Source organism: Diuraphis noxia, unplaced genomic scaffold, assembly GCF_037042655.1.
Source record: "Diuraphis noxia isolate RWA-SAM2 unplaced genomic scaffold, SU_Dnox_SAM2 contig0004, whole genome shotgun sequence".
Lineage (NCBI taxonomy): Eukaryota > Metazoa > Arthropoda > Insecta > Hemiptera > Aphididae > Diuraphis > Diuraphis noxia.
This window is the reverse complement of record NW_028301714.1, coordinates 48,270,591-48,283,468: the sequence shown is the minus strand read 5'-3', so window position 1 is coordinate 48,283,468 and position 12,878 is coordinate 48,270,591. Positions and strand designations below refer to the sequence as shown.

Genomic DNA, 12,878 nt, shown 5'->3' with positions numbered 1-12,878 from the left:
CTACGTATTTATTTTATTTTTCAATATCTATTGTAAAAATATGTTAGGAGCCTTGTATTAAATTTTCAGATCACAATTATGAAAGGAAAAACTTTTATGAATTTATAACTAAGATAGTTTGAACATCGCCGTAATTTTTACGTATTCAGTCAAAATTTGAACTTTAGATGCTTATAAAAAAATCGTACGTATTTTTAAACTGCTATTGAAAGAATGTATTAAAAGCCTTGTATTAAATCTTTAAGCTTTTCTACTTAATTTTGACAACATATGTAAAAATCACGAAAATTTGCAAATTATTTTAAGCTAGAAATTCATAAATAAATGTATAAATTTCATTAAGAGAAGTGGCAAGAAAATCTTCTAATTTGGGTAGCCAAAAGTACGATAGGTGTACTTGCAATACATTGTGTAAGACCAACCGGTTTAAATGTAAAAGATCTGGTCGTCTTTGCAACTCAAAGTGTCATAATAGTGGTGTATGTGATAATAAATAATAATTGCAATTTAATAATAAATTAATTAAATATTAAAGCTGTGCAACTTTATTTATTTTTAATAATATTTTTAATTTTTCAATTTTTTATTTTTTATATAATATTCAATATTTAATCTACTGTGTCCAAATCTAATTGGGCACTGTATACAATGCCAGGGCAACGTTAACTTATTCCAACTTTGCCCTTGAAAATCGGGCATTGTGCACAGTGCTCGGTCATTGTCCACAATGCTCGACTTTCTACTTTGCCCGTAACATATATACCATCTAATAATAGTATTCATAGAAGAGACTTCTGACTCTTTTCGGTTCTGTCCTAATGAGTGCCCCTTAAGAATAACCTGAATTAAGGCCCTAATATTTTGAGAATTTTTTTAAACTTCAGTTTCTCATACTACTTAGGAAACGAATAGTTCTTAAAATTATTAGGTATTACTGTTGATACAAAAAAACTATTTTAATTTTGTTATAAATTCTGATTTCTGATTGGGGAGATTGTGTGTTTTTTTCTGTCATCACATGTGTCGAAGCAACAAAAGTGCTCCAACCTTCAACCTTCGACTTGGAGGGTGATTTCTAGCAGAAAACTATAGATCTAATCGATAAATTTAAATGCTTAAAAAAACTTTTCTAATTTTTTCAAAACCAGAATATAAAAGGAAGTTCAGCTGTTTTTGATAAGATCGATTTTTTTTTTTGTGAATACTGAAACTGTATTTTTAATTTTCAACAAATATTTACATGAGCATTTTATAGATATGACATAATTTTCCAAATACTTTAGCTCAATTTCAGCTATTTATGGATATTAGTATTATCAATTGATCGAAATTCGACCAGAAAAACAGTTTAAAAATCAAATATTAATATATTATATTATGCTCTATAATATTGCATTTCTTACCACACATAATTTGGTATTCGAACTTGTGATTCTTTTCACAAACGTTTTATACAGAAAAACTGGTGTGTTTAGATTTTAAGTCTTAAAGTGACAAAAAAAACAGACTTAGCTTTTTGATGAACATTTGAATAAGTTATAATTAGTTATGTTACTAATTTATATATTTCATATTATATTCTATTATAATGAATAATGATCTAATATCTAATATATCTACTATCATATTTTTGTATTTCATTTTTAAAAAGATTTATATTTAGTTAACAAATCGTTAATATGTGTAAACATGTTTGTAGTTAAGCATTAATATTTTAAATTTTATAAAAAAGCATACAATTTTATAGGTACGAGATTTCTCAAATTTGTATAACTGAAAAAAATATATATCATTATACCACATAGCACCTAACTCTTGAAGTTAAAATTTTGATGAAATTTTGCATAAACTATTCATCTTCAATATTCATAATTGCTATTAATCTAAGAATTTTTAAACATTTCCCTATTAGGTTTTTAAATAATAATAATTTCCTTAACACAAGAGAAATTTCAAAATATTTATGTTAATTTTAAGCTATTTTACCTAACCCTAATGACACTCTAATTAAAATTATTCGTGAAATTGAACTTTCCGTTTCGCGAAGTTTAAAACGTGAAAGTCAGCTTAAGTTTCCATTTCTTTAATAGTAATATGACTTAGTAATGATTTCATAATGTATACACTCTGTATACACATATCTATAACATCATTAAATAATATTATATATTTTAAACAATTACTAAACACCTCCTTATCCATTAAAAACCAATGATCTATAGAATCATAAATAAACTAATCATTATAATATGTTAGATAAACATTTGACTTCATGCATAATTATAATAAGCGATAAACAGAATATTAAACAGAATATTCAGAAACTGAGAAACTTATTTAGAAATTTTGTAGGGAATATTATTGATAATAGAAAATTATTAATTTGAAGTATTAATAAATTATTAATTACACACGGAACAATGAAAATTATCAATATATTTTTGAAGAATTTAAAGGTTGTATAGGTATCTTATAATAAATTTTAGCATGAAAAATGTTTTTATCTACAGTGTGTTTCCTTTTAATGGTAACACTAAAAAATTCTGTCCAGTGACATCGGATTAATATACGGATTTCGGGAGGGGATAGGGAATACATAAATACACATTTCTTGATGATTTTTACATTTTTAGATCTATCCGTGTGCGCATGCGCAATACAACTTGCATTTTTTTAAATGGCAACAGGTGTTTTGAATACCAAATTCGGATAGACCGAATTTTTTTAAGTCGGTTTGGTTCTTTTTACCATAGCTCTAAAATCAAAATTGACTAAATGGCAACCAGTCAAAGTTTCGATTAATATAATTATTGAATTTTTCACCAATCATACTAGAATTTTATGAATTATTATGAAATTTTATTTATTATTTTTGTATCCGTAGGTTTGCAGATATTATTAAATAATTCAATAATATTAATCGAAACTTTGACTGGTTGCCATTTAGTCAATTTTGATTTTAGAGCTATGGTAAAAAGGACCAAATCGACTTAAAAAAATTTGGTCTATCCGAATTTGGTATTCAAAACACCTGTTGCCATTTTAAAAAATGCAAGTTGTATTGCGCATGCGCACACGGATAGATCTAAAAATGTAAAAATCGTCAAGAAATGTGTATATATATATTCCCTATTCCCTCCCGAAATCCACATATTAATCCGATGTCACTGGACAGAATTATTTAGTGTTACCTTTAAAAGGAAACACGCTGTATTTAAATAAAAGTAAAATGTAACATCATATTTTTAAAAATGAATTTGCATATTCGACATTAGCAGCCAATGGTACAGAGTGATCGTTTTAACAGTGAACCTTTATCTCGATATTTTATGCAATGATTTTTTTTTTCTTTTAGTAGGTACTTTAATACAAATCTCTTGAAGTGTAAAATGTGTTTTAAAAAATGTAAATTAATCATTGTTAAAAAATAATTTTGAGTATTATTTTTATAATTTAGTTTATCGTGAAAAATTTTAAAGTTTATGTATATATATATTTTTTTAATTTGTCAGATACTTACAATGATATTGTATTAAGGCCGGCAGATTTCATTTTACGTATACGATCTCTCCAATAAGGTCTAGGCACTCGAAAATAATGCACTGATCCCGAAACATACCGGAATATATTGCCATCTTTGATGAATTCATTTTTTTCATAGTCAACATAAAACCTCTTGTCACTACTCTAAAAATGAATATGATACAATAATATATTATTATTATTTTTCTATTAAAAATGCAAACTATGTTTGAGTATTGTTATTTATTGTCTATATCCATCTAGTAGATTATGTAAATATAGTAACTTATATTATAAATAGGTAATAAAATAATTATGTTTAAAACTTACTACATATTCAAAGTAAAATGACAACAATAACGCTAAAGAACAATACACTGAAATAGTAGACATTTTAATACAACTAATATTCACTTGATCGTAACTGCGTTAATTTTTCACTAGTTAGGCAGTTAGATTTACAACGACTAATAGTAGAGTAAGTTATTCAACACCACATTATATTTGGTTATTGCGATACAGCACGACTAGTGGGAAAATATATATATATATATATATTTATATATTTAAATTCTTCAAAATTTAACTTAATAACGAAACTCAGGTCTAGAATCTTAAGACAGTAGTTACATAATTTAATTGAATTTAGTGATTGAGTTGACATTATTAAACAATTTACAACAATAAACAACACGGGTACATATGGTTTTTGAATTGGCTTTAATAAATAAATATTTTATAGTATAATATACCTATATTCTGTATCAAATGAACAATATAAATTTATATTGTTTATTACTATAGTTTAATCGTTGAATCGATTTTTTAAGTTGTTTTGTGTATTTCATATTTTTCAAATAATAATCATTCATCGATGAACACAAAATCTCAATCAAATAAATAGCAGTTATTCATGTAGACAACTAGGGAAAATTCGGTATAACATCAACTTCTTGAAATCTAGAAAATTATCCATCTAAATATTGTTTGTCGCTTTAATTTTGTATTAAACGGCCTTGTGTATCAATTCACATCGATCGTCAATATAACGATTTGTTTTAATTTGTTTTTATGGTATTGTACCAGCCTTTATAAAAATAATTGTTTATTAAAAATGTATTATCATAATATTTATGAACCTGATACGTGTAGCGGACTATGGAAGGAATTATGTAATATTACCTACATCTCTTCAATGTTTCACGCAGGTATAACAACAGATAAAATTCAGTCAAATTATGAAATTCATTCCGACCGGTTTATTTAAAAATGGTTAATGTTTTTAAAAAAGTTGATAAACTTTCACCGAATGAAACTGAGTGAGTATTGTTTACATTCTTTATTATGATTGTTTTACAACATATTACATAGTTTTTAGTATGCTCAAATATAAACTAATATATGAAAACCAAAAAAATACCTTTTCAAAGTGCTACTTTTGAAGTTATAATAATAACACTATTGTAAAATGAACGCATCGAACGCTTCATTATAATAATAATTTTTAGTTAACCTAGTAATAATACAATATATAACTGTACGTTTTATATTTGTCTCCAAAATTGTTGGTTAGTAATAATAATAATTTGTTTAGTAAAATTAAATGAATATTACCATCGCTTCTAAAACGTTTTTTTTTTTTTTTTTAATGATAAAGTCTATGTGCCTAATATGTATTATGTACCTGTTATAACCAAAGGTCAAAAAATAAAATCCTTATATTTTTTGAGTTTTAATCATTTGTTTATTTTCTTGAATTTTAAGGTATCACTAGTTATTTTACTTAAATTGTTTTTATTGCTTATGAAAATGGTATTGGTGTACAGGTTGTGTAGAAAATAAAAACAGATACATAATATTCAACTAATAGTAATAATATTACAATAATAATCATGTATGATAAATTAACGATTAGGTATACGTCAAAATTCAGTACTATATTAAGCAGATGGTACCTACGATACGTAACCAAATTTACTGATCTGATTTATTTAGGAAGTTTTTCTATTCTTTCATAAGATATTTTCTTCTGACATTCCTCAATAATATGCCTGATAGTTTTTACCTGTCACAGTTGCAGAGAGATAGGTAAAGTATTTAGCATTCGCTCATCAAATATTTTCACTTATACCTTGCTCTGTTCTTAATCAGTTGATACACATCAAATATAGTATACCTACATATTGCACGTAGTTGGTATTAAAAAAAGTTAATAATTGGGTTGGATGTTCTACATTATTTATGTACTAAAAAAAACTTAAATATGTAAACTAATATAGACACTGGTTGATATGTATTACGTAATTTGATTACGTGATTTCTTTAAATAAAAATCTGAAACAGTCAATTTAATATTATCAAATATATCGATATTAATTACCTAGAAAAAAAATAGTAAAAAGTCAGTAACCTCCGAAAAACCAGGTGCAAATTAATAGAGTTTGACTGATTGTACCTAAATATTAATTTTTGTTCCACCTTGATTATACTATTATTACACAAACTAATGTATCCCTCGATAATTTTCAATTAATGATATTATACATAAGTACCTACACCATAATTTGAATACATGACTTCAAAGTCTACATTTCTGTTATTAAAAGATAACACTCAGCATCGTAGTCATTGGGAGAAATATTTTTTATTTACTTATAGAAATAATACATATTAATAATAAAGTTATATAACAACAAATGTATAAAGGTTATATGAGCTTTAACTTTAAGATAGTATTATTCTGATGTTAAATTAGTTTAAAAGTCAAATTTGTAATTGATAATAATCAATAAATTACTATCAGATGTTTAGATATTACATAATATTAAATGTGTTGTACGCATACTGTCGTTTTCAAAATAAATCAAATGAAATTCTAATTCACAGAAATGATTAACATTTCGTACTAAATATTTTCATATTTTACTATAAACTTTTTTAAGAACATATCCTTTTTTATTAGTTACGCTATTATTATTTTATAATTTCTAAACTTTAAATACATTTTAAGACTTCAATAGTAGGTAGTATCTTATAATTTATATGAATTGTAAGATACCAAACCACTATAAATAGTTCCAAGAGATGAAAAAAAAATTGATTATAGTTATAAGTTATAACTGTAATAACACTAATAACTAATAACTTATAAATATTAAATTATTTTTAATTATATGAATGATTATGATGTATTGAAATTGAAATCAGAAACATTTATGTTCTAGTCCATTACTAAGATCCAATGCAGCAATACAACCATTTTGGAAGAAACCATGGTTTACTCTTTTTATAGTTATATTAATAATTGTTGTTACTTCAACCATTATTTTATACATATTTTACCATAAAAATGGTTCACCAAACGCTAATGAGACGGAAGCAAATGTTGTTAGATTTGATGCGGCAACGTTATCGCATAATCCTTTAAATTTCGAGTTCAAATCCCATCCAACATTTAGGGTGTTGAGTATAGCAACAACTAATGGAGATTACTTCAAAAAATGTGCGCCGGCCGTAACCTGTAACCCAGACGATAAATACAGAACATTCAATGGCTCGTGTAACAATTTGCAGAACCCTAACTGGGGTGCGGCTTTAACACCATTTTACAGATTGATGAACGCCGAGTTCAATGATGGTAATAAATGATAATAATAAAAAGGAGCATATATTTTTAAACGCATGAAATAAAAAATAAATACCTACATTAATTGGTATTTACCTATTTGATTTACTAAAAACATAATATAAATAATAAATTCTCTAATTAAAAATGTTAACATTAATTGATTATAATATTCTTAATTTTCAATATCCATAAAGTATTTATATATTCTTACATTTTCTGCGTACTATATTTAAGTATTGATTACTGTAGTTGTGATATTATGGAGGTTTGTTATAAATACTAAGTTCTAAACTATTATTGTGTTGAATTTATTCAGGTAACAATACGCTTAGAGTTCAATTAGATGGAAAACCATTGCCTAGTGCTAGGCAAGTAGGTGTGAAATTATTTTATATGAGAGATATTCGTAACTACGATCATGTCAATAATGAGTTATTAGTTCCATGGGGACAGTTTTTGACACATGATATATCGTTCTATCCTGATGATATACGAAATGCGACTACTCCAGGTAGTAATTTATTAATATAAAATTATTATTTATATAATTACAGAATGTAACAGAAATACCTGACGAATAAAGAATGAAAAATTTATACTGATTAATATATGAAAAAAAGTATTAAAATTGTATGAATAATAAAGTATAAACCATTTAACCCTTTAATTATAACTTGTGTCTGAAAATCACAACAAAAAAAATGTTGAAAACAATCTTATTCATATTTCGAATTAGTTTACTAAAATACCTTATTGATATTTAAAAATTTGTTTAATATAAGCTACTTTACTGAAATAAAAGAATTTACCATCAACATTTTTGTAAAAATTGGCTATCTTGATTAGAACAAAAGTTATTTTTATTTTTCAGGTCATTCATTTACACATATAACTGTAGGACGTAGGTGCATATATTTTTTAAATGTCTGTATGTAATAATCATAATAATATAAATAATAAATATAATTTTAATAATATTAGATATTGCTTGATAGATAGCGCCACTATTGTATACTTAAAACCACTTATTTTACCTTTAGAGGTTGAATTTCCAAAAATCCTTTCTTAAAGCACGGTGAAATTATAATATTAATCCATCCTGAAAATTTCAAGCATATCTGCCCTATGGTTTAGGCTCTGCGGTGATCCCTCCGGAGGACTATTCTATATATATAAAGGAATTTGTATATATAGATTATATAAAAAACCTAAATGTTGTCCAATTGTATAATATTATAAACTTAGAAACTAATAATTGAATAATTTCACACCTTTTAATATATTTAAATTTAGAAAATTGTAATTTTAGCTGATTTGGATCACTGTTATGAAAAGGATAAGTCCAAAATTCCATTTGAATGTGAAACCGCTATACCGATAGCAGCAGATGACCCAGTATATAGCCATTATAATGTAACACTGTTTAAATTTGTTCGATCTGCGACTTCAGTGAATTTTAGCTGCCCTTTAACACCTCGAACTATTGTAAGTATTAAAACATTTTTTAATTATTCGATATATTTTTTTTTTTAATTTACACATGTGATAATAATAATAATTATTATTTATGAAATAATTTTAACCCATAAATAAAATAAATATTAAAAAATATTTTTAGTTCAATAGAAATACACAATATATAGATGCATCACACGTATACGGTTCAAACAAAAAGACAGCTGATGGTCTTCGGACATTTTTGAATGGTAAACTTAGATCACGGATATTGGAAAACGAAGAGTATTGTCCACAAAACCCTGATTCCGAATTCAAAGATGGTCCATTAGGAAAATCTAATGTTCAATTCGCCGCAGGTAATTTGAATTTAAAATAACAAAATGCAATATAAATCATTAACTTGTGAAACCATTTTTTACAGGCGATATCAACGTCAATCAGAATTTGGCCATTGCATTGTTTCAAAATTTATTTTTAAGGTATCACAATCATTTGGCTGACGAAATACAGACATTAAATCCATCATGGTCCGACGAAAGAGTTTATCAAGAAACACGCAGAATCGTAGGTGCAATCATACAAGTTATAACCTATGAACATTTCTTGCCAATTATTCTAGGTAAAAAAAATGTATTTAAGTCTAAACGAAAAATGAAAAATAAAACTATATAAACATATTGAATTTTGAAAAATTATACATATACATAACTGCACATAATAGTATACATAACAAAAAACTAAAAGCATATTTTGGGTATTAATAATATATCGATTTAATAATCATTAAATAAACGATAACATATTATTGATTTGGATCAATATAAATAAATTCAAGATGTCTAATCATTTTAGGAGACGCATACATGAAAGAGTATGGACTAGTTGGACAGACCAGTTATGATCCTTCAATTAATTCGGCTTTAGCACAAGAAATGACAAGTGGTGCATTTCGAGCTGTTCACAACATTATTCCTGCTAAATTCAAGTATACATTTTTAAACTATGAAATAAAATAAATTATCCATTGATTTATCATAATTATCAGCTTAATGACTGCAAATTATTCAATTATCGATGAAGTAGAGCCTTCAAGAGTGTTACTGCAGCCAGACTTGCTTATAGGAAATTTCGATAACATGTTACGAGGGTTCTTGGAAACGCCAGGTCGAGCTGTACAACCATCCTATAATAATTTGGTAACATTATGAAATGTTATATCTTATTATTATTTTTAATATTATTACTGTATATACAATAATAATTTCAGATTACAAATGTTGTGTTTAAAATACCGAATTTGGATGGATACTCGGGATTTGATTTAATGTCTTATGATATTCAAAGGGGCAGAGATAATGGCCTACCACCATATAACAAAATGAGACACATTTGTGGTTTAAAAAAAGCAAATCAATTTAAAGAATTATCTGATCTAATCTCTTTAGAGGTAAAATCATTATGTACCTTTCTTAACGGATTTTTAATTATCAATATCATTCTTTCATTATAATTTGGATAAATATATTTAATATTCAAATAATACCATTCCATTAAATTTTTATAATTATTCAAGATTATACTATTTACGGGTTTTCTTATATAATATAAAAATGATATTGTTATAAATTATCTTTTATTAGGATATTGAAATTTTGAAATCACTTTATTCTACTGTGCACGACATAGACTATATTGTTGGTGCCCTCTTGGAAAAACCTAGAAACGGATCAATGGTTGGTCCATCAACTGCGTGTGTAATTGGAGACAGTTTCTATAGGTTTAAAGCTGGTGATCGTTTCTTTTATGATGTTCTAGGACAACCAGGAAGCTTTACCCCGGGTACATAAAAATAAGCACACACTTAACACACATTTTACATACCTATATATTATATTATAACAACGGCCAATCGTCTTACAATTTATTTTTTTGTTTTCTCAGAACAAATTAAATCCCTGAAAAAGATCACTCTTAGTCACGTTATGTGCACATCATCAAATTTGGACCACATGCAAAAGGAAACATTTAGATTTGTTGACCATAAGTAAGGGTTATTTAAAAAATATTGTAGTAATGTAAAAAAGAGGAGAACATGTAACGTATATGTGCTTACCTCTTTTATGTATATTATTTATACACTCTAGATTACTACCTTCTTATGTACATACATGTATACACATGCAAATGCATATATGCATATAAGGTTTTTTATTATTTATACTTTGAATTAACTTACCCCACTTCGACTGAAGTCTTTTGAGTGTTAGAGTAGAAATAGGTTCAACACTAATTAATTTATAATTCAATATTAATACACAACTGTTAATTTAGAGATATATAAAAAGAGCATTTATTATTTGAGACATAGAAAAATTACATTTTAAATATCTTAAGTCGACTCGCCACGCATGTCTGACGCCAAGGGTGTACGCAGGGAGAGTGACGTTGCATGTATCTGGCCGAAGGTTGAAGGGTATCGTCCGAGCACAGATATAACAGATTTTTGTATAAAAGGAATAACAATATATGACCACAGATATTTATTATAATCATAATAAACACTATAAACATCTATGTGGCTCTATAATACCATATTATTATTATATAATATATTATGTTGAGGGACATGATGATGACACTCTTTTTAGTATAACATAGTTGTGAAGAGTGGCTATCATTACAATATATTATATACAATTATATATAATATGCAATATAAACTTGTATTTTAACATTTTTAGGTGGATGTCAAGTATTAAGTATAGCTGTAAATCATTTAAGATGGACTTATCACCATGGAAAGAAATTTAATAATAATTGTATTATAACATAACTAATTTTAATATAATATTGTGCTTTTTGAATTTCGGTGATTTTACAATAAATATATATAAACAAAAATAATTTATTGTCTTTATCTTTAAAAAACATATCTTGTTCAATCTCAACACATATTTATACTACATTCATAATACTACTATCAATATAATATTATTTATTTTAGATTAATATGACGTAACCTTTTTTTTTTTCTGTTTGAACCGACAGCAGGGGAGGATCTGTGTGAACATTACTACTCCCCTGCTGCCATCGTTTATTAATGTTTAATTAAACGCTAATACCTATACATACAATATGACGTAACCTAACCTAGATTGGTATGAGGAGTATAATAAATCTATATACCTAGTGATATTATGTTTTCTAAATCACTTAGTTTGACGTGTTGATTGGTTGTTATAATGTTATTGGCATCTGTTTATGAAAAAGGATAGCATTAAAAATAGAATGTTTGTATAATTGACTACGTAAACCGAATATAATATAATATTATAATGCACTCTTCAGTGATTTATCATTTTTTCTACTATATAGGTGAAGTTAATTCTCAACATATTATATTCTTGCGCAATAAAATGTTTTTTATAATAAGAAGTAATCCACGTCATCGTGGATAGGTAATATAGGTGCATTAACTTATAATTCTTAATGCTCAAATTGTGTTCATACATTTTTAGATTTTTAGATTATAGTATGAGCTACTAATGAGAAACCTTATTATACATTTTCAAATTATAGTTATAACAACTGAACATTTTATTTTATTTAGAAAATAATTTTTAACACATTTACATTTTTATATCAATTTTTGAACTGTGGCACGTGTCAATATACACTGATGATTTTCGTGATATCGTACAATATTTGGGAAAACATCTTAAATCAATTCTTCTGCAGTTGCTTTGATTTTAAATCAGTTTATTCACAATTGATACATTGTTTACCTACTATATAAATGATACTATTATACCTAATAATGGTTTCCATTTTCTCATTACCGATATTCAACAATTGTCATGTAAAAAGTTCAGCTGATGCATTATGTTATAATTGTACGAAAATATTGGTCTTCAGAGTCATTATAATCACATGCAAATTTAATTCCTGAATTTTAGTTCATTGCATGCAAGTGATATACCTACTAGTTTTATTTGTCAGAAACCGTTAAACGTCAGTGAACGGTTCAATACACAATGATATTCTAAAGTTAATATTTTATAATTTTAACCATTTAAATGAACTAAAAAAGATTCGATTTGCGTAAACTGAAAAAGAAACTTATGCGTCAGCCACCCTATAGTAACTTATATGGACTGAAAACGAAAGTTCGAACCTTCCTCGAATCTCAAGGAATCTATTTATATAACTGTTATTAAAGATAGTCGAATAGTTTTAGATTCTGATCGGGGTGATGAATGTATTGATTTTA

The 12,878-nt window shown here is 26.2% G+C and overlaps 2 protein-coding genes across 3 annotated transcripts in view; one reads left to right on the top strand and one right to left on the bottom strand.

Annotated features, from left to right (window-relative positions):
- Positions 1-4,004, bottom strand: part of LOC107169442 (beta-galactosidase-like) — a 31,060-nt gene extending 27,056 nt beyond the window's left edge. For both annotated transcript variants that reach the window (XM_089227978.1, XM_015519172.2), the window contains exons 1-2: positions 3,853-4,004; positions 3,521-3,687 (exon numbers count right to left, since the gene is read on the bottom strand). In XM_089227978.1, the coding sequence (XP_089084104.1) occupies positions 3,521-3,687; positions 3,853-3,915 (230 nt within the window). In that variant the 5' untranslated portion in view covers positions 3,916-4,004. The remainder of the gene's footprint in view (positions 1-3,520; positions 3,688-3,852) is intronic.
- Positions 4,005-4,686: 682 nt separating this feature from the next.
- LOC107169438 (salivary peroxidase/catechol oxidase-like) lies at positions 4,687-11,512 on the top strand. The gene is made up of 12 exons (XM_015519168.2): positions 4,687-4,841; positions 6,747-7,159; positions 7,467-7,661; positions 8,460-8,635; positions 8,769-8,964; positions 9,030-9,227; positions 9,461-9,593; positions 9,654-9,804; positions 9,876-10,055; positions 10,249-10,447; positions 10,550-10,652; positions 11,350-11,512. The coding sequence occupies exons 1-12, from the start codon at positions 4,792-4,794 to the stop codon at positions 11,417-11,419; spliced, it is 2,064 nt and encodes a 687-aa protein (XP_015374654.1). The 5' UTR covers positions 4,687-4,791; the 3' UTR covers positions 11,420-11,512.
- Positions 11,513-12,878: the final 1,366 nt, after the last annotated feature.